The sequence below is a fragment of the Bombyx mori genome, chromosome 5 (genome assembly GCF_030269925.1).
Source record: "Bombyx mori chromosome 5, ASM3026992v2".
Lineage (NCBI taxonomy): Eukaryota > Metazoa > Arthropoda > Insecta > Lepidoptera > Bombycidae > Bombyx > Bombyx mori.
Window position 1 is genome coordinate 17,924,514 of NC_085111.1, and position 23,650 is coordinate 17,948,163.

Genomic DNA, 23,650 nt, shown 5'->3' on the forward strand with positions numbered 1-23,650 from the left:
CTAGTTCAGTATTTACCAGAGCCTATAGTTATCAACAACGTAAATGCTACTACCCACTTTGAGACATGAGTCTCTAAGTCTTAGTTATACAGTACCACGACTGTCCGACCTTCAAACCGAAATGAATAACTGCTTCACGGCAGAAATAGGCAGGGTAGTGATACCAGTGCGGGCTCACCAGACGGTCTACCACCAGGAATTACGCAAATTATATTTTTATTACATGATGTTATTCCTTCACCGTTGAAGTAATTCGTGAGTATTATATAAGTATACCATTAGTTACCTGCTAACGAGATTTGAAAATCGGCAATCGCATCGCTCGATACGAGTTAACCGGGTCTCTTATCCTTTAGGCCACAATGCTTATGTTTTTGAGATACAAAAGCTTGAAATTTTGCCCGCCCTTCAAATAAATATACAAATACTATCTTCAGAGTTTCATCTTGTCATTGACACGTCCATGCACATTCAGCCACTGAACGCGAGGGTCTAGTATCGATCGGTCCTTATCTTGTCAACAGCTTTTATCTCAAGAGATTGTTGTTTCGCCGGCCATTTCATGTTTTTGCTATTACTAGTAAATTGAATGTTAGATCTTGGAAGTTTAGTTAAACCGGTTCTCTTCAAATCTGTTTTGCTGTTAGGTAACTTTCTGGTCATGTTTAATTAGACCAAATTATTATAAATTCATTTAAAAGTATGTTTCCAGTCAGGATCAAGACGGAAATCTATAATTTTAACATAACTATCATCCTTAGAATCAATGTATTAAATTTTAGAATCGTTTATTTTAACTTCGATACCATGTAACATACTTATGGAAAGTATAAGTAAACTGTATCAAAATAATGCTACTATAAGCGGAAGATTGAACAAACCAAATTAATTTATACATGCTTACCACGCACGGATAGACCCGGTGGGTTGGATATTGATAAAACGCTTACGCCGTATCTATGCGTTTACGGAAGCGAAAAGCGCAGCTGTATAGGATTCGTTATACGGGACAGCCGAGTGCCCACCGAACTGTCACTGCACCCAACTGATAGGCGTGTTGTATACGTTGCTAAGTTTGGTGGGCCAGACCCAGATAATAGTTAAATGGCAAAATATTACACTCGTAAGTTACAACATGGAGAGTAGAGATGCAGCGGGGGAGTCACGACCCTCAGTAATGAGGAGAACGACGCAAGGAGGAAGTTACATCAACAATTGATTGCAAACTAAACCAAGACCCATAATTTTTTGGGGGAATCAAACTCAGCGGTTTCGCCTTGATTAAATTTGTAATTAAACGAACATTATTTAGTTTTAAAATGACAGCCAATTCCATAAATACAATTTTATTTTCTTTATTCATTGCCCTAAATATTATTTAACCATCTCAATATAATACGTTTCCTTACGTTACACAGTCACAAGTGAAACAACTTTACACGTAACAAGTTATTGAAACGCATAGAGAAATGGTGAAACGCGTACCTAATCAATCAGTTTTGTAATATCAATCAACGACGTCACGCGATCATTAATTTTACTTGTAAATGCCAAAAAAAATACAAATGGCCAACTTTGTCAGTCGGGTAGCGTAAGTAATTTGCACGGAATTTCTTTTGTGAAACGTTTCGATTTGCTATCGAGCGAAAGGCATATCTGTTATGATGATGCCATAGATCAGAACATAAATGCCCTTCCCAATTTTGAAATGATGATGAAATCAATACTTCAAACTTTCCTGCCTCTTTAAATTCCAGATCCTGCAAGATTCCAATTTGGAGTGGTGACTTATAAACTACATCGTAGGTCTCCTGCTATTATTTTGCGTTAGAAATAGCAACAAGGCATAAAAATAGTATTTTTCATTCCAATTTTCTGGTAAAGCTCATATAGTTCTTCAAACAATAGCTCGTTACAATGCTAGTTTCGGAAATAAGTGTAATTTGTGAAGCGAACGCAGAAATTACACACACAATCGACCGAGATGTTTTGAAACGACCACAATTTTCGTTAAAGACGACTTCGCCTATTGTTCTACAGTTCCTTCACAGATGATTATACAATTTTAAAGTGAAATTGAATGAAGAAAGAATTATTACAGAAACAACGATTATTGGTCATTTCGTAGGAATATTTTAGTAGGTCAATGGTTACGTGATAAATTATTATACACCATTATTATTTGGAGCAAATATTCATTATTGTGTTAAGTTGTTATGTTAAGGCCCCTCATAAGCTTTGATGAAGCGTATTTATAGGGTATTGAGTAGATCCTACATAGGTCCATTCTCAATCTACAAATGTGGCTGGCTCCTGTTAAATGACCCAAAAACACGCACACGTGTCATCTCTGTTTGACAAATATATCCGTATAAGAAACTTGTTACACCTACATAATATGTTATTCTTAATATTGAAATTTATATCAAGATTACAAATTAAGAGTGAAAGGGAAAACTTGGTTGATAGATGACCGAGTGGTATCTATGCTTATTCCCTATATTTTTCCGGCATATTGCTGCGGCATGCTATGTTGGAGTTGAACACACTAAACATCACTGTTTCCACACGATCGTATAGCCATATCGATGCGAAAACAAGAACTACCTTCTCGCCTACGACGACTTGCCATTGTGGACAATTGTAGCCCCCAGAATAAGCAGTTACTGGTATAAAGCCACTTTTTAACCTTCGCTCGCTTATGGACAGTAATGCCATTCACGAAGATTCATAATTGAAATAATTTACTCAATATTCAATTTACTTTTCTTTTGGTTATTTTTTCGTACATTGTCTCCCGAACGCTCCGATGACAAAGGGCCTTGATTGTTGGTAGAGCCTTGGTTTCAACGGAAATAAGAATTTTGAGGCCTTATAAGCTTTTTTTAAAACTCACCACTTTCGGTCACGCGATTACATAGCTGTTCCAATTGTGTCTAAAGACTAAAGTGCTCTCCCTTATCTACGTACCTTCATACCTTGCCAACATTCGTGAATCTCCCCGGCGACGGTCCGGTCAAGCAATAGGCGTCAATTGAAATGCCGACCTACATTTTAATATCGTAACAATAAAATTTAAATAATAGCACTGGCCCCAACATCCGCACGGGACTTCGATTATGTGTTCCGGAAGCAGGGGCCGAGTTTCCTGTACACGGATTCAATTGTATTAGATGTGTCGAATAAAACGAATCTGCAACGAAATCCTTCAAAAAATTACAGCACTAATATGAAGATTTTCATGCTCTGTATTTGTTCCCGTTACGCATATTTTTTCTCTATCATGTCTAGAATTCGTAAAAGGACTTTTGTTTTCAAAACATCATAATATACATACAGACTAGGTCGCGCGACATCAACAAGTCGTAAGAGAAAGAAGGAAAGCACCGAGCGTTATTCTATATATTGTAATGATACTGCAGGTCTTCTTCAAGCCCCGACCGGTAAAGGTTACGGGGCGATCTGAGGGGGCGAGACAGCATTTCCACGGAACCGTTGTGTAAGAGCAACCGGTTGGTCGAGTATCGCGTTCCGACCTGGCAGGATGGATCAGGTCCAGCGGGGTATTCCGGGGCACGAGGGGCATCGCCTGGGGGGCCGGGGCATGTCTTACTACCTAGTTATTCGTAGCATTCTCCTAGCTATCGAGACTAGTAGTACGTAATCGTAGAAGTACGCTACTGAATGAATTTCACAAAGACCTGCCTAAAAACGGGAATTTCGAATAGGAAACGCCTTTGAATGAAAAATGACCCTACAGCACTTAATTATAATCAACAAAACAAATTACGTAACAACGCTCGCTTGAAAATTGCTGCTAAAATGTCAGCTATAATTTACGCTTTTATCATGATAATGGTTTTACGATTAATAAAAAACACCAGTTTGCCAGTGTGTCAGACGGTGATAGGAAGTTATGTAGATAATCTAAGAATCGTTTTATTGCCATAAAATGCACAAGCATCTGGCCCACATGGTGGTGAGTGACCATCATCATTTATGGATGTCAACAACATTAGGAATGTTTTTTCTATCGATACCTTAGAAGTTGTGGGACCCTATCTAGTCTCCTAACGGGATCCTCTTTATTGTATTAATTTTAATAAAAAAACCATTTCTTTTTTGCTAAAAATATTTCACAAACATATTCAGGAGACCTGAGATTATTGCAATTCTATTTGCACTAAGCACAATAAAAATGTATGAAATAAAAAAAAAAGTATTGTACATAGTTACAAAGATCCTATTTCTTCCTATTCTTCAAATTGCATTTTTACTTGGAGGGTAGGAAAGGTATATCACTAATACAAACGAGACCTCAATCTATGTTCCAAGATCTATATTGCAGCATTCAACTGATGGTATCTCTCTGATCATCACCAGCATTCACACACAATGCATATAAAAATACTGTGTTATTATCAATACTGAGGTGATTATTATGATAATTATGGAAGTAATATCTACTGAATGAATTAACACTACTGATTATCAGATATTACAAAAAATGCACCTTCTCTTAACACGAAGGTTAATAATGGAGAGTATGTAAATTAGTGTAATAATTACTAATTGTCTATGTTAGCAACTATATAATGCGTGTGATAATTTATGCTCCAGTACCAACATAGTTTTCTTGCTGTCTTAGAGAACAAATTTATATTTTAAATTGTATCATTGTTTCTTTATCATTCTCTATTAAGTTCTATTATTTTAATGTCAATATATTTGGTTTACACGATGGTGGAAGGTTTTCAACTTCTTAGAAACGGGGAATGCTGGAGCAACAGCCACACCCCATGCCTTAGTGCATAGTCAGAATGAAAATTACAGTTTTTTTTTTCAAGTGAGTGTTGAGATGATGGCAGATAGAAGAGAATGGAATAAAAACATTAACTGTATTGACCCCAACTGGTGGGATAAGGTTATAAGTCTGAAATAAAGTGAAATGGGATAAAGAAGAAGATTTATTTTTTAATCTTTACTAAGTAAATGGTTAAATGGATTTGAATGATATTTTGCATAAATATATTTCATAACCTGGATTAACATATAGGATAAATTTTAACAAGGTAAATAACATGGTTCTGGTAACAATATATCTGCTATAGGTAAATGTCTATTTACCGGCTCCTCACTTTACATTCTTCAAACTGACTTTATACTGGGAAAATGCTGTCTCATTCTTTTTGAATTGCAAATGTAATTGGGTTGAAACCATAGGCACAACTAGTTATCAATAATATCTTGAGCTAATATTTTAACAGGATAATCATTGTAAAGTTATCAGTCTAAAGCTCATATATTTACAGTATTTATCTAATCATCATATTTATCTACATTTATGAAATCATTTACAGGCTTTATTCCTAAGCAGGTTGGATGCCCACTAACTGTTATAGTGTGATGTAACTTGTCATGTTTTTAGATTAGAATTTAATTTAAAAGTCTAGTTTTGATCATTGAGCTTACAATAAGACAATTTTCAGAAACTCAATGAAATAGGTAAACTGGCAAAAAAAACCTGTCAAATAAAGCTAAAGTAGTCAAAAATGAAGATAAGAATAGTAGGTAAAATAAAGAACAATGGGGACTTTAAATCAAATCAGTATGCAAAAAAATAATTTTGAGATAAAATGCATTTTTTTTTTATCTTTTACAGAAACATGAATTAAGAAAATTTTAGTAGTTTTGATATAGATGGACCTGCACACAATCACCAACTAGATTGTATCATTAATAATAGTATTTAATCATATAGCTACAACATTCTAATTGTAACGAAATAAACCACATTTAAAAAAAAATGTTCTTAGTAGAAACCACCAAAAACATTTTATATTTACGAAATAATGCCAGTATTCATAAATTATATTCCAACACTTTTTTTGTGAAAATAAACAACAAACAAAAATATTAATGTTTGAAGGATTGAATGGTATTTGTTAAATTGATTTAAAATGCCTAATTCCTTAATTCATTTCTGTATTAACTATCGAAGTTCATATTGTTTGTTATTCATTGATGTTAAATTTATTATTTACTTAAAAACTACCTTTGTCTCGACCGGAAAACCCGTTGATACAAATTCACAATTATTGACACTGTTACTACACAAAACTCACGCTTTATCGTTTCATACACGTATTTTTAGTCCAATGTTATTCAATGAGCGAACTGTTTACACTGAAATCATTTGTTACCTACATTTTGTCAAACAAGTGCATTAGATTTGCCTCGTATTTTGTGTTTCAAACATGACAGAATTGTCATGTCTATTCGCTGTTTTTTAAAGCTGCTGTTCAGTAATGCCAACTGCTCAAAATGTTTTCCCCTAAGCCTATTTTTGAATCCCCTAAATTCGAAACAAGATGCCCTAAATTTTTTTCAGTAAATGAAAAGTTTAATTATATATTTATAATTGTTATAATATTTTATAGATTAACTTACCTTGGTATTTTTATTATAATAAAGCTTTAAATAAAAAGGTTCTATAAGAATATTACATAAGATTTTCAAACAACGATAAATCATTTATTATTTTTTTGTCAGTACGTCATACGTAAAATCAACCAATAAATAAATACATTAATAAATGAGAAAAATTTATTTTCTCCCTAAAAAATCCCCTAAAAAAAGTTTCACCCTAAAAAGTCCCTTTTTAAATACTTCCCCCTAAATTTAGGGGAAAAACGCCCAAGTTGGCATCACTGTTGCTGTTTGATGTTGATAGACTAGATCACTAGGTTGAAGTTGACACTTGACATTCCTGGCTTGTTGGAGTTATGAAATATACAAGCAAAGGGAAAGTAGTGCATTCAGTCGAGTTTTATAATATTTTTTTATGGCAAGTGGCTTCTTATGATGCAATTGTTGCCGTTTGTAAAAATGCTAATTTTATTAAGCTGCCATTCTGTATATGTATGAACGAAAATAAATGAAATAAAATGAGACGAGATCAGATTGAATGAAATGATGTTTCAGTAAGAATTCAGTGGGTTTTCTTTAAAAACCCTTTGCAATTACCTCCGGAAATTTTATTGTAATTTTTTACACTTCTGCACTTCTCACACATGTTAAAAGAATAATTGATCATTACACACTGAAACATGACAAAATACTAATTTAACAAAATAAAACAATTCACGCAACTAGGCTCCACGCATTTCGCCAAAAAGAAAAGAATGACTTTGGTGATGTAAGGTCAAAGCAGTTGAGGCTTCAACAGCTATAGTAAATAGCTGTCGAAGCCTCAACTGCTTTGACATTATACCATAGACCTAAATAGTATACTTCAGTGCATTATTGCCCACTTCGATAAAGCGGCACGACACGAGAGCCCTCTCATCGTGGCCGCCGGTAACTACATTCCCAATCCTGCAGACAGAATGGAAAGCAGTCGACGTCGCCCCAAACACGTCATTTCGGATCCTCCCGATCCACTAACGGTGCTTTTAGGTACCTCAAGCACCGGTCATCGTTCTCGTCGAACTCGTCGCATGCGACGAAGGGCTCGACGAGTAAATTAACCGTCAAAAACAGCAAACTGAGTTTCTCGCCGGATCTTCTCAGTGGGTCGCGATTCCGATCCGGTGGTAGATTCTGCGAAGCACGGCTCTTGCTGGGGTTCGTGTTAGCAACGTCATCAGGTTTGAGCCCCGTGAGCTCACCTACTAGATAAGGCGACGTTTATATAGCCTCTCAAGGCTATCAGCTTAGGTATGAAAAAAAATATGAAAAAAAAGCATTATAGCAAAGACCTATACTTCAGTGCATTATAGACGATATGATGTTATAGACAATTTTGATTAAGGGAGACAATTTCGATCGCAAAGTCGCCTGTCGGACGTATTAAGTTGCATAAAATAAAATAAAAATCCTTGGGAAAAACGATCACGGTATGCTCGTATCGGGCGATGCGACTATATCGGTGTTCTTAACTCTGAGATATTTTTTTTATTTTTATTAATCGCCTTTGAAGCTTAAGGAACAACATTGGGTAATGAATAAAACGAAACAGGGAATAAAAATAAGTTTGGGAGTTTCATAGGAAGCATGAGGCCTCACGGGTAGGTCATTTTGGATATTTTGGCCGCCAAGCCAGCGTTCTGGCTTAAAGGGTAGAATAGACTTAAAAAAAACAAGTAAATTAATTAATGTACGTAATTAAATTAAACATTCTTCCTCCTTACAGCAAACGCTGTACTCTCAAAATGGTAGTCTAGACCAAAACGCAGCAAAACTATTTTAGATGGAATATAAGCTCTGTGTATTCTCTTGTACTATATGTACATATTTTACGCTGTAGGCCTGGTTACCAAAAGTAATATTTAGCAACTACGTTTCTTGTTAATTGAGAAACATGTACAAAAAGTAGAAAAACAATGTATTTTTTGTGCATACAAAGTGAATATGTCTCCCGAACCTCCTTCCTATCTAACCCCCTATTTTCAATATCTTCACCCCAGCCATGAGCGCGCCCTACGTTCTCTCCATAGCTTAATAATTCGTTGTCCACACATATTATTTATGTTCGTAACTCTTTCGTCGTGCAGTCTGTTCTGATATGGAATGCGCTTCCTCTCGAGATCAGGACTATTACTAACCGGTGCGCGTTCAAGTTAAGGGTTCGACGAATACTGTTGGAAAAGTTAGCGGAATCGTCATGAACTTATTAAGATAAAGCTTTTTTTTTTCATTGCCCTTGTAGGCAGACGAGCACACGGCCCACCTGATGGTGAGTGGTTACCGTCGCCCATGGGCTTCAGCAATGACAGGGGCAGAGCCAAGCCGCTGCCTACAAAGTTATTTGTTATGTGAATTTATTAATATACTCATTTTAATACTGTTTAAACCATTATATGTATGTATTTATGTATGAATGTATGTATATCTATATGAATATTTGATTGTGCATATATATATTATTTAATATAAATTTCATTATATCTACCACTATTTACTCTGCACTGCCTTTGGTTGAGTAGTAGAGAATGCCTTAGTAATAGTAATAAATAAATAAATAAATAAATAAAATATCCCAAACTGGTCGATCTGGAAGTGCTTCATCCTGGTCTTCGGAGCGTTGGCACAGAGTTGGTAAACGACTGTGAGTGAACATTGGCATTATATTTCAATGTAATTACATGAGTTTACAGTTAGTTTTTTGAAAAATCAGTCAATGAGCAAAACGAACGCCGCTACAGAAGAACGAAGACTAGGTATAGTGTCGAGACGACGGGTGACGATCGCATTGGTGATTAAGGGTGCGACTAAGTAACGCCATTTAGACCATGGGTCTGTCCTGTAAATACACAAATTATTCAGACATCTGGATGTCATCATTATCATAGTCGGTTACTCTAGGTAGAGCAGTCGTGGTCATCTGGATTCATTGTTTATTAAAGTCATGACAGCTGTTCTCCATAGTTCACGAACTGAGGCTTGGCGCACCGACTTGTTAAGTCGGGTTTGGGTTTGGGGGCCCAACGCATGGGGCTTCGTCCACCAGAACTTTTACCATTAACCCTACCCTGAACAACAAAGTATTGATTACAAAGCTTAATACATTAACATGGGGCCTAACTAACGTATCTTAGAAGATATGCGTTAGACAGACAGCGAAGTAAGATCAATACGCCCTTAAAACCGGTTCCCTAGCAACAGTTTACATACAGTATCTTGTACCAAAGGGCTGTAATACCGCAATAAATCACATGTTATATGTATATTTGTGGCTGTCTGACAAAGGCTCGTGCTAGTAATGTGAGTATGAATATGTATTGTGTTTACATGACGAGGGCTTAAAGGTACGCGACCTGCTTAAAGCACGTCGACAATGAACGGTTTTCAGATGATCTGTAGGTTAATAAATTCAATATGTTTCTCTCTTAAAATCAATTTTGGTGTATTATAGTCGATTGTTTTCGTATAATGACTTTCACGATGAAGGACTAATGCCAAGTAGGTAATTAAAATGAAACACGTCAGAAAATATAAATTTGCGTAATTACTGTTGATAGGACATATTTTAAGTGCGCACGGGTAGGTAGGCACCATCATTCTTGGTTTTGTGTTTATATTCCGGAACTAAGGATTAGTGTCCAGGGCGGAGGAATTTCCAAACAGTGGGAATACCGGATGCGAATGCGAAAGAAATGTTTTCTATGCCTTACCTTACCGAAATGGCGTTGAGCAGTTCATTGAGAAATATAATTTAAAAAAAAATCGCGCTTTAGACTCCGGCATAGATAGTTTTAGTTTTGACAATAAAGGCCATATTAAAAAAAAAAAACATTAAGAAGGGCCCCTCGATGGGCTATGCTAGATTAGCAGAACGAGTACCTACTATGAGCTCACGAGGCTCTAACCTGAGGACGTTGCTAACACTAGCACTAGCAAGAGCAGTGCTTCGCAGAATCTACCGCCGGATCCGAAACGCGACTTGAGAAGATCCGGCTGCTTCGGATCTTTAGTCGATCTGTGTTAAATAGATTTTTTTTATTGCTCCTGTAGGCAGATCAGCATGCAGCCCACCTGCTGGGAAGTGGTTACCGTCGCCCATGGACTTCAGAAATGCCAGAAGCAGAGCCAAACCGCTGCCTACAAAGCAATATAAGTAATGGACGTGTGTAACGAGGCGTCTTTGTATTCATATCTCCACACGCCATTGCATGTGCGAGCGGCACTTGGAGATGAGGAGGAGGCGATGTGAAATGACAAAGATCCTCAAACAACATTTGTGTCGTTGATAAGCGTTGGCCCCCTCTTAAATAGTAAGATAACACCGTGAACATTACATAATTATATAGTTATATAGTTAAGATGCAATATGGGGCGGTATCTTTAATGATGCCCAGTGTAGTATTGAAGGTAAGTTCAGCTCCTGCATCTGCGACAGAATTATTGCAAACTGAAATTAATTTGGATATCTTCCTACAACCATTAAAGATAACCCCAAAATCTCTTCTAAATTTATACCTACTTCTCGCTCCACAAATTATAGTTAAAAAGTATCTTTGTACCTATATACTTAGATCCTATAGCTTTTTGACGGTAAAAATCGAACGTACAGAATGCATGTGAGGTTGCGTGCTCGTGTCTTTCTTATTATGCTAATCATATTTGATGCTGATATAAATAAAAATATGAATTTTAAAGTTATGCTATGTTAGTATAGATATAATGAGAAAAGATTTACCTTCGTAATTTTTCGGAAAAGTTCATATTAATTATCGTGCTCTCTCAAATAGCTTCAGTACAATGACATTATTCATTTTGACATTTGACACTAAACAATAAAGTTCCTTATTATTGGATATGAAAATGTCACTCATTTAATACGATCATTCATTGACAGTTCGGGTGTCATCGTATTCCGATAAAGATCCGAGTTTTTCCGAAGGAAAATAATTTCTCACTACATCTATAGCGTTTTTTTTAGTATTGCTTAGATGTGTGGGTGAGCTTACGGTCCACCGGTAACACTAAATGGGCTTTAAGCTAACTACAGTCCCATTACGGCTATAATTCTTAATAGCACCGTAAACCACATTTCCAACACAACATCTATCGTGGAATCACAAAGAAATAGGAGCAAGTCGTGAAAACTTAGGAATTAGCTTTTAATGGCTTAGTTAGCATAAAACGGTGATTAAGTGGTAAGTTATCACGTGGTAATTGTCGGGCGGTGCGAGGTACGGACCGTCGGGAATTAGGGTAGCTGTAAGAGGCCGTATTTCTGAGACAATCACTGTGCCCGTCTGACAGTAAGCATTATAAAGAATTGCTTGAGATGAACGCGTCGTTTCCAGTTTGAGATCGCATCATCGGCTGTTTGATTTTACTGGTGGTAGGACCTTTTGTGAGTCCGCGCGGGTAGGTACCACCGCCCTGCCTATTTCTGCCGTGAAGCAGTAATGCGTTTCGGTCTAAGGGGTGGGGCAGCCGTTGTAACTATACTGAGATTTTAGAACTTCTATCTCAAGGTGGGTGGCGCATTTACGTTGTAGATGTATATGGACTCCAGTAACCACTTAACACCAGGTGGGCTGTGAGCTCGTCCACCCATCTAAGCAATAAAAATAAAAAATAAAACGATATCTACAACTGAGACTTTGGTATGATGTATCAAGATGGATGAGGCCCTTACGTTATGATTCTCAGCTCCAGTAATCACGTTACACCAGGTGGACAGTAAGCTCGGTCACTGATTTAAGCAATAAAGGTAGTTGTAACTACTTCTACATTCAATATTGTTCACATATCGTCCATTTTCAACGAAATTTGTTTTTGCGTAATGCATACAAAATCTAACGTACACAATACCTGATTTGAAGCAGATAAAGTATAAACTGTCCACAAACCTGTCCGTTAAAAGACAAAGTCCTTAAAACTCTTGGTTACCCTATTAGAAAGGGAATGCAATCGACAACCACATTGCAAATTCGCTGAAAGTTAATCGCAGCGAAAACAGAACACAAACTGCTGGCGCAGTTCTGTTCGATGTTTTCGCAAGGACTTGAAAGGAAGCTTGGTAATTTAAGAGATCATTAATACTAAAATGTGAGTCTCCAGTCATTATTCAAGTCATTAATGTTCCATCCGTCCATGGGATAGCATCCGGCTTGGTACAACACATTCGTCCTAATTCTGTTTTGGTGCAATCCTATCTTTCGGCTTGAAGAGTACTTACTCCTTTATCTTTGAGTTGGGATTCAACCTGTCTCAAGATTGGTCGCGACATTTATGTTGTGTTATTTTATTATTAAAATTATTTACTTTAAAAAAACAATTAATAAACAAGGACTCCACAGAACCACAGTCGTGGTCAAGAGTAGTCACTCTGCCAAGAGTAACCGACTATAATGGTAATGAAATGACCGTTGATAACATAGTATTCTTCTGTAATCTCTCTTCTGGTAAAACTACTGAAATTCCTAAATGCCAGATTTTTCTGCTTTCTTAACGTGTTCTGCTTTTTTATCCCGGAGCCCATAGAAATGGAGACCAACGCGACTAGTGACCTTGAAACATGAGGTCAAAGTCTCAATTGTGTTGTACAACGACTGTGCCACTCTTCAAACCGCAATGCCTGACTACTTCGGAGCAGAAACAGACAGAATGGTGGTGCGTGTGACCCAGTCTTACAATATACCCTAATATCAATGAAACAACCAAATTAATCCACAAGTTTTATTAACTATCGCCTTATGTCCAGATCATGGGTACAGAAAATAAGCAACTAAGCATGGCTGCGAGCGCCATAGCCCTGCGCGGAGTCAGGATCTTCCTGACGGCTGGAAGGGCAGCCGCTCGACGTCAGGCCGCAGCCCCACCACAGGCTGAACCAAAGCCGAAACCTCGACCTAAGCCCGTGGTCTTTGGAAGCCGACCTCCGCAGAAGATTTTTGATATGCTCTTCAAAACCACCAAGTTTAATAAGTAAGTTTGAGGAATATTGCTTGTAGGGGGCTTCTCTCCTCCTGTTTCTGCCGTACAATTAGGTAGGACCGTAACACGACGCTCGGCAGCGACAAGATGGCTCTGATTTGGATGACGAGAACACGGCGATGCGCCCTAGGCAGACCACGAGCGACTGCTCTGCGTGTTCAAATTGTATCCGCAGTGACGATAACCCATCGCTTGCAACGAATAAATACTCGACGAGTAAATTAACCCACAGATACAGCCCATTGAGTTTCTCGCCGGACCTTCTCAGTGGGTCACGTTTCCAATCCGATGGTAGATTTGGCGAAGCACTCCTCTTGCTAGGGCCAGTGCTAGGACACTTCCAGTTTGTGCCCCGTGAGCTCGCCTACTAGTTCGGTGAATCTAGAATAATCCGTCGAGGTTACTAGAAAAAGTAAGAAAAAAAAAGTGACGTTACGTTGTCGTTAGCTCAGCTCAGTTACGGTGCAGGTTCTTCCTAAAGCAAATGATTGCTTGAGGAAGGGCTCGATCAGTATCAGCACAGGCTGAAAAGTGAGGCATCAAGTTATGTACATATCTACTCAAAAAATATTAACCTGTCTTCTAGATTTTGACTTTTTACATAGCATAGGAGCAATCGATACAAATAATCCAGGCGCCGTATTCGCAAACCTATGAAGTTATACTTTAGAAATTTGCGTGGATATAAGTGTTATTGCATGTTGTAAGCACAGGGGAAAGTTCGAAATTGCTATATTTTAGTATGGCGCGGCGGAAGCCCTCCATGCGGTAACTGTTACTAATGAAATTGAGTTTTGACTTCATGTCTCAAGGTAATATGCCACCAATGTCCTCGGTACTCTCTTGATGGAAGTTGAGTCGCGAACTTGTTAAAAAGCGTCACCAAAAAAAGTTTGTGCCATTGTAGTTACCTAAAAAATCTATGTTCGATCACGCGTGTTCTACCCATAGCTACATCAGTTATACAAGCTTATGAACATAAAACTTCGCCGTGTTTTCATATCAAACAAACTTTGGCCATTGCGCGGTTCGGTCGCGCCCCTTCCAAAATACGATAGCTACGTTTGCATTAATTAATACTGTAATAACGTTACATTTTCGGGCGTGAATTTAAATTAGAATGAAGTGAACAAGAACAAAATATAATTTAATAAAAAAAAAGAAGGAATTAATAAAAAAATATAAAGTGATATTTTTAGTTCTTGTTAAAGTTTAAGCATTGATATATCGAAACTATTATTTAATTCTCAATTAGGTTCTAAAAGGTTTCGTAGAACTAAAAGAGTTTTGATTGCGACATTGATCAAATGGTTAGTGACTGTCTATTAAGCCCCGGTCTCCATGTTTGATACCCAATCAGAATTGATTTCTCAAATAAAATTTATTTAATTAAACTTAAATAAATTTATTGCACTAAAATTTATTTAGTTTCCGATATCTGTGGCCTAGTTTGTTGTTTCGGTAAATATAACAGAAAATTGTAACTTGGGCCCTGTGGAACATTTAGAGCGTTATTTATTTTGGTTCAATACGGTATTATTAACTATTATATTGAAAATGAATCTTAATTTGTTGTATTACTTGACTAACTGTAAATGTTATATTGTGAAAACATAAAAGTGATTGGAGTTTTTTTTTTTAATAATAAACTGTGAGGGAGATTTTTCTCGCGTGCTTGAAGATTGAATTGAAATGCCGAATCGGAAATTAAAAGAACGACACCTGGAGGCGTTGTACCGAGTCACGCACTTCTCTAAGTAAGAAGTTTTTGTTTTTGCCATCGAATTGTAAACCTGTGTTTGCTTGTAAATTGCAAGTAAATATAAATAGCTTGTAATGCTGAGTAATTTGGTCTGGTACATTTAATTTACGGAGTACCTATGTTCTTTTATGACCCACGTAAGGGATCCTACAGTCAGACAATTCATAAACATGATCTCGGTCATGTCTAAGGTTTTACTACTTAATTTATCCTGTAATTTCCGGTATGATGTTTTCAGCGGACGTGAGCGGGTGCAACTATCTTAATAATAGGTTGGGGAAAAAATATTTTGGTATTATAGTATGTATAAACTTGTAATAAAATCTCTTTGTATACTATTTGTATGTTGCTGATTTTGGTATCATTAAAAGTTTAAATTTTACAGAAGATAATTCCAAATTCAAATTAGGAAAATGTGGTTTTATTTATTTTTCGTACTGTCAAGATGAGTGAATCTAATGAAGAAATTCGATACATTTTAAAATATTATTACAAAAAAGGTAAAAATGCAACGCAAGCTGCGAAAAAAATTTGCGATGCTTACGGATCTAGTGCAGTGTCTGTGAGAGTAGCACAAATTTGGTTTAAGCGTTTTCAATCCGGAAATTTTGTTGTCAAAGTTGCACTCGCTCTGGTCGCCCAGAGATAACGCTAGACCTCACACATCTTTAGCCACTCAGCAAAAATTAAGAGAGCTTGGCTCGGAGGTGTCAATGCATCCGCCGTATAGTCCTGACCTTGCACCTTCAGATTTCCACCTGTTTCGGTCTCTTCAGAATTATTTAGGCAGTGTCAGGTTAACATCACGAGAGGACTGCCAAAACCAATGGTCGCGGTATTTTGATCAGAAGCCCCAAAATTTCTATAGCAATGAGATCATGTCCCTACCTATAAAATGGAAAAAAGGAAGTTAGGTAGTGAATTGAGCCAAGGATACTGTTGACAATTTATGAAAAAGTGGATACCTCCACTATCCTCCTGGTCTGGAATTGATTTTCTGTTTCATTTGATTAATAGTTGGACAGATTATTATCGTGTAATATATAGTCCGTTTTAGAAATACCGATTGTAATGAAGGTTCGATTCTTTGACTACATATGTAACTCTTTCTAAAGGAATGAGCTGGAGGCCCTGTACTCTATGTACCGGAGACTGGTGACAGCGGCTCAGGCAGCAGCACCAGCTTCGGCCCTTGGACATCCGCCCAAAATCGAGGTAAACGAATCGAAAATACAAAAAAATAATTTCGTCTTACGTATTGATCATCTACAACGTAAATGCCGCCACCTACCTTGAGATATAAGTTCTAAGGCCTCAAGTATGCTTACAACGGCTGCCCCACCCTTTAAACCGCAAACGCATTACTGCTTCACGGCAGAAATAGGCAGGGTGGTGGTACCTACCCGCGCGGACTCACAAGAGGTCCTACTACCAGTGAAAAGTTCTAGTAATAATTGTCATTTAGGAAATCTATTACCCACCGTAGGGATTAGAACTATTTAACTTGTCCCCACCTTGAGAAATGAGGTCGGATTGTTTGAGGTTTTCATTTGAAACGATCTACGTATGTACGTAAATTTAAGAGTGACGATGCCAATACGAATGCTATAATAGTCTACCTTGACATTTCATGCCGGATCTTGAGAGTTTTTTTGACAAATATTTTTAGTCAACTAACTCCTCAGATGGAAACAATTGCTTTGTTGCTGAAAGGAGCTATTTATGATCGCTCCATATCGCGAAGTCTGGGAGTTAATACGAATATAAAATATGTATTTACCAAAGATATTTAGTTTTAGTTATCTGGACGGTATTGTTTAATATAATAAATTATAAGTTAACAATGTGTTTTTTGGTGTCGACAATAATTAAAATGTAATTTTGGGGCCGCTAAATTTAAAACGTTTTTTATTGTCAGACTCCAAGTCGATCTAAGGATTATGTAAAAAATTTCAAAACTTTATTCAGCATGAAAACAGACATGTTTACCATATATAAATTATTGTTTCTTGTTACGTTGCGGGTTGCACAGCGGTTTCACAATATATGCAATACTGTTTTTGTTCTGTTTTTGTTCTTATTTGTGAGTACAATATTATGTAGCTTATGTATTTCAATCGTGCACCGATATTGTGCAATTCTGGCGTTTTATCCTCCACAAAACTGGACCAGCTGAAATTCGTAACGAAAGCGTCGTAACTTCTCTAAGTTGCAGGACAACGCACCGATTCAGTGCCTATTTTAGTTATTTAAATATTAGTCAATCTACAATTTTTTATTAATTTGAGGTATTTTTTGCCACGTACCATCCGGCTATAGAATGAGCTCCCCTCCACGGTGTTTCCCGAGCGCCATGACATGTCCTTTTTCAAGCGAGGCTTGTGGACAGTATTAAGCGGTAGGCAGCGGCTTGGCTCAGCCCCAGGCATTGCTGAAGTCCATGGGCGACGGTAACCACTCACCATCAGGTGAGCCGCATGCTCGTCTGTCTACAAGGGCAATAAAAAAGAAGGGTAATTAATAAATATTTTTTTTTTTATTGTTTGATGTTACTTGTGAATGTTGTATGGTTTCATGTTATTCCTATCACTCCATTCAATCAAGCTCGTAGATGCTACTCAGACAATGTGCAGAAGACAAGTTTTAACCTCGCATATTATTTTCACGTTAAGGTTAACAGTATTCGATTCTTTGTCCAATTGAAAACGGAATGCTTCTCTTCAGCTAATGGCACGTCGGAGCTCATAGAAAGTGGGTCACTCGTGGAGGTCACCATTTATCACATTACTGAACGAAGCGACTAGGAAACGAATCGTCACGCAGAGACAGAATAACGCAATCCTCATTGAGTAACCATTCGATAATACCGACTTTAATACAATCAAGGGCTTAACACCAGAAAACCTTAAAGAGTAATTGGATGATTTAGGAAGTAGTTGAAGCAACGCAATTGACGTTGCGTAACTAACATTACTAGTGGTCCCGCAGTAGTCGAAATTCGACTATAATTAATTGAAATTATAAATTTGAACATTATTATGGTTGTCAAAGACTATTACACTTCTATAATCACAGATTTCGCCAAGACTACACTATAAACAAATAATATTAAAGATAAACAATATTATTAACCTATTTTCAATTTGACTACAGACTTTAAGCATTAACTACAGTTTGACAATAAACAAAGAGTATATATACTATTATGTGTGTGTGTCAAATACATGGTAGTGTGTGTAATGTTTTCTTTAATGATTTAATGTATCTTTTATGTATTATAAAAAAATAGCATTGTGCACTTCTTCTCTATATTCTCTATAAGTGTGGGAAATTTCATACTCCTCCGTCCGCGCAATTTTCGTAAAAAGGGGTACAAAGTTTTTGCTTCACGTATTAATATATAGATTATGGAAAAATATCACGAATAAATACTGTGTTTTCCAGTATCGTACTCATCTAGACAACTAAAACATTACATTACAGCGCACTGTAAAACTTAGTCGATACAAAGCCGCGTGTGGTGCCCCCAAGAGCTGGGCGGGACTCAAACAAAATTTACAAAAATTTTACTATTTTACTATTTAAAATTTTACTGGTGGTAGGACCTCTTGTGAATCCGTACGGGTAGGTACCACCACCCTGCCTATTTCTGCCGTGAAGCAGTAATGCGTTTTGGTTTGAAGTGTGGGGCAGCCGTTGTAACTATTCTTAAGACCTTAGAATTTATATCTCAAGGTGGATGGCCAATTTACGTTTAGATGTCTATGGGTTCCAGTAACCACTTAACACCAGGTGGGCTGTGAGCTCGTCCATCCATCTAAGCAATAAAAAAAAATTACAGTATTTGTAAATAATACGGATGAAACTAAACATGCGTCAAGAATGTTAATTTGGGAAAGAATATTTCGTGAATTGAATTTTATGTGGAGCACATATGGCATATAGACCTTGTCTGAGAACATGAAAATAAATTCTGGGCTGAGGAGTTGAGTGAGGTTAACCTATCGTCTTCTCGCATTAAAACTGTATAATCTCAAAACTTACTAATTTTACAGGAGAGTGTTTTAAAGGTTTAACATGGGATATTTTTAATAGGAATCATCTTTGCAACGTTTATTTTTTTTATCAGTTACATTATCTGTCTTTTAAAGTAAGATAAAATTATGTATTAATGTTGTTAATAGTAGTCAAAATATAGGTAAACTAAAAAAATAAACTAAACTACGCTCTTTTGACAGTATTTATTAGAAAAATACTGGTGGCTCCAAATGATTCCGCATATTAACTCAATTTCGAATATTTTTGGAAAATATACACTTTTAATGCGAAAAGACGCTATGTGTGTGTGCCTTCCATGAAACATCACTGAAAAAGCATACGTTCGACATATGATGAGAATCAGATACTTGAGGCTTTTTTACAAATGGCTTGTTTTTCGTGCAGAATAATTACCGCAATACGATAAAATAATATGGGTTCGCAACTATAATTAAAGTTGAGATTCGTCTCTGAGTCAAGCATCATGTGGACGCACGCAACGAAATATTACTGAAAAAAATTGCTCCTGTATTGGTAATATCGTGTTTATAGTACAAGTAATGATGCCTATGCTGATGTATGGTTAAAGGGGACGAGCTGCCGTGCCGAGTCCTTCGAACTAAATCATAAAATAGATGCTTTTTTCTTTTTCGTCAAACCTTTTTGTCCTTTATTTCTACTGTCGCCTGGTGGCTAATGTATGCGACGAAGTTTTGATTTTTATATTGTTTGGCTGGGTGGACGTGCTTACGGTCTAATGTTAGGTGATTAATGGATCCCATAGACATAAACAATGTAAACACCGCTACCCACCTTGAGACATAAGTTCTGAGGTCTCAGTATAGTTACAACGGCTGCCGTTTTACAGTACAAACGCGGCCCAACCCTTTAAACTAAAACGCATTACTGCTTCACGGCAGAAACAGGCAGGTTGGCGTTACGTGCGAACTCACAAGACGTCCTCCTCTCCACCTCGCGTCGTTTCCTCACTGCTGAGGCTCGTGACCATTATATTTCGACAGGATTTTACTCCTTGTAATGTCCCTCCGGCGCCTCCGATCATTGGCCGATCTCTAGAGTGGTGCGGATTCGATCGAACCACCTTTTCGGTCATCGAATTGTTGATACTAATACCAAATCGAACAGACCTTTTATAACAAAGATAAATGTCACGTATTAAGCGAAATGCTCCTTATACCAAATAGCCCTTCACTCCTCGATATGATTCCCTTTACGGTTTCCAAATTTCGTCCAGGGTATAGACCAGAACACGTTCCGAGATGTCATGCACAATACATTTGATCTGGTCACCGAAGAGACTATACTCGAACGGATTTGGGTGACTTGGGAACGAGGAGCCAACGGCGGCGAGGGGGCCCTTAAATTCGAGGCTTGGGTAAAAGGCCTCAGCGTCTTACTGCGCGGAAACAACGAAGAACGACTGGCTTTGTGCTTCAGAGTCTACGACTTAAATTACGATGGGTTCATCACTAAGGACGAGATGTTTGTATTGCTGAAGTAAGTCGGAGTTAAGCTTTACAAATGATAAGAATCGATGCCCGAGATTAAAGTGTCATAATATTGGTCATTCGAACTACCGGTACGTTCTATGCTGGAAACCGAGACTGTTTGCATGTGTATACTTGGGACCAATAAACATTATGACTTCTAATTTGTCCTACAAAAGGTTACAATTTGTGGGGTATATCTTTATTACACACATTCCTTAATCTTGAAGTTCGTGGATATATATTAGGGAAATAATTGCCTAACAAAAAACTTAGTATTGGCCAGTACTATTGATAAATCTAGGCCCAAAATATATAGGGCGCCTTAGAAGTCTGATTGGTTGGGTATTATAATACATTGAAATATACAGGGACTTGGACCTTGGTCTCAAGGTAAATAACAGCATTCACACCTAGTTACCGCATGATCTATAGCAAGAAAAGGAGGAGTTGCCTCACTCAGCTAAGGCATCGATACATCCGGATTTTATTAAAGCACTGAACAATACATACATATGTAAATAAACAATAAATGATGAATTCCTACAGTAAATATATATAAACACTTACAGAAACTCACTCATGAAGCAACCAGGAGATGAAGACCCGGACGAAGGGGTAAGAGACTTAGTAGAATTGGTTCTAAGGAAGATGGATATCGATAAAGATGGGAAAGTTTCTCTCGATGATTACAGGTAATTAATAGAAAGAGAGGTTCAAATGTAAAATAAAATAAAATATACTGGTATACGTAAATATGACATAATTTTAACCTGATTTTAGAATAATGTGTGCTTTCACAAGAGTTGTGGTAAATACTTATAAAATCAATATCAATTTAAATGTATATTTTATTTTACTACTGCAGTTGACGTATAGTTCAGGACAATCTTTGTGTTGAGTTACCTTAGTTCATATACCCACTCCATGAGTAACAGGATTTTCAAAGTGGGTCGCGATTCCGATCCGGTGGTAGATTCAGCGAAGCACTGCTCTTGCTAGGGCTTGTGTTTTTTTTATTTTATAGGGCTGGTGTTGTAAATTCACCTGAGCCTCGCGAGTTCGCCTAGACGTTCGATGAACCTAGTTTAACTCCTTATGGTTACTAGCATAGGTTGGCAAAAAAAAGTGTTTAACAGATATGGCATCCTTTAAACCGGAAGGCTTAGTTACATCGCTACAAAATAGGCAAGATAGACTTCCTCGTGTGTGCTAGGTATACGGCTACTAAATAACCTCACATAGCGTATAGTGCAAAAAACACAATTGTTAAATTAACATTTTTAAAGTTATCGTTAGGAAGGAGATCACAGTTTTTACAAGTCTTCGGTTTTTGTAAAGTTAATCTCATGCCTAGTTATAATGTTTCAGAGATGCAGTACAACAAGAGCCGCTACTGTTAGAAGCGTTTGGGCAATGTCTACCTTCAAAAAGGCACATAGCGGTTTTCCTTAAGAATTTGGTTTCGAAAACGTAGAATTTTGAGACATATGTTTGTAGTAATAAGTGCTAATTTTTATAGTTTTTTTTTTGAACTGTTTTATTGTTTACCAGACTATATATAGTCTACTGTAATAAGAAAGTTATATTCTTTGTGGACTTTGGGCGGGAACGCATGGAGTGAAGTTGTGTGATTTGTTTTATTTTGTCTATTTAGTGTCTCTTCAGGTTTAAATGTGTAATAATGGTGGCTTATTAACTGTTGTAATATCTGTAAAAGTGCACAAATGTGGAAAAATGAAACAAAGCCGCTGGACGTAACTTCTCGGGATCCTCCACAAAAAGTCCACTGAAAAAATCTCAGTAAATGACCGTCATTTTACTGAGATTATATTTCATCCCATATCATCTCATCTCATTTCATTTAAGTTCACTCCATTTTTTTTTATTGCTTAGATGGGTGGACGAGCTCACAGCCCACCTGGTGTTAAGTGGTTACTGGAGCCCATAGACATCCACAACGTAAATGCGCCACCCACCTTGAGATACAAGTTCTAAGGTCTCAAGTATAGTTACAACGGTTGCCCCACCCTTCAAACCCAAAAGCATTATTGCTTCACGGCAGAAATAGGCAGGGTGGTGGTACCCACACGCGCGGACTCACAAGAGGTCCTACCACCAGTAAAAAATTTATTATAATTTTTCATAAAAATAAGAATATAAATTAAAATAAGACACGACTTAAAGGTCTTAGTTACCAGATCATAAAATCCCTTAAAAATATATTCTCTGTTACATACATTACCATTACATTCATTTGTCATTACAAACTTTCATTTGAAATAAGGATATAGGTAGTTATTTTAGTGCTACGTATTCAAGTTACATTCAAGATGGCTTCACAAATAGGCATAGAACTACAAGCACCACAGCCACTCGATGACCTGCAGAGTTATACGTCTGACGAATTATTATTCCGCGTAGTCAACTACCTACTACCCCTTTTACAGAACTGTTGTATGCAGTCCCTAAATATTTGGAATAAAAAATCCCCATGAAATATCGCGCTGCAAAGCATGGCGATCCGTATTATTCCTACTTACCTACCGTTTAATAATTTTAGAAGTTTTGGCGGGAATTCGAATGAAGCAAACTTAATTTGCAGTTTGTCGTTATCGAAGGTCAAAGGCTTTTTCAAAGTCTAATTAAGCAGCGTCTGCTTACTAGTATCTCTTAATTTTCCCGTTGTTGATGCTGTATTTGCTTTTTATTTTGACAATTTCTAGGTTAGAAATTATTTACAATTTTAAATGTACTACATTTTTCTTGATTTTATTGCATCGCTATTTACATAGGTGTGTTGTTTATCTTAATTAGAGATCATTTGTAACATTTATATCTTGCCTCTTATACTTACATGTTTCTTTTCGATCTTGTTTACACCAAAGAT

At 37.1% G+C, this 23,650-nt stretch overlaps 2 protein-coding genes and 1 long non-coding RNA gene across 4 annotated transcripts in view; 1 reads left to right on the plus strand and 2 right to left on the minus strand.

Moving 5' to 3' along the window:
• Positions 1–6,298, minus strand: part of LOC101740045 (uncharacterized) — a 91,030-nt gene extending 84,732 nt beyond the window's left edge. The window contains exon 1 of one of the 2 annotated variants that reach the window (XR_009973269.1): positions 6,056–6,298. The gene's annotated coding sequence lies outside the window, so the exon portion shown is untranslated. The remainder of the gene's footprint in view (positions 1–6,055) is intronic. The other variant, XM_062668833.1, reaches the window with a different exon arrangement.
• A 2,810-nt stretch (positions 6,299–9,108) lies between these two features.
• On the minus strand, positions 9,109–11,290 carry LOC101739951 (uncharacterized). Its single transcript, XR_209657.5, has 2 exons — positions 11,201–11,290; positions 9,109–9,304 (listed from the first exon to the last, which is right to left on the minus strand). It is a non-coding gene; the product is annotated as an uncharacterized LOC101739951 (long non-coding RNA).
• A 1,890-nt stretch (positions 11,291–13,180) lies between these two features.
• LOC101745368 (calaxin) lies at positions 13,181–23,637 on the plus strand. The gene is made up of 5 exons (XM_038011360.2): positions 13,181–13,443; positions 16,330–16,429; positions 20,508–20,770; positions 21,333–21,455; positions 22,132–23,637. Exons 1-5 carry the CDS (start codon positions 13,223–13,225, stop codon positions 22,235–22,237), a joined length of 813 nt encoding a protein of 270 aa, XP_037867288.1. The 5' UTR covers positions 13,181–13,222; the 3' UTR covers positions 22,238–23,637.
• The last annotated feature ends 13 nt before the right edge of the window (positions 23,638–23,650 follow it).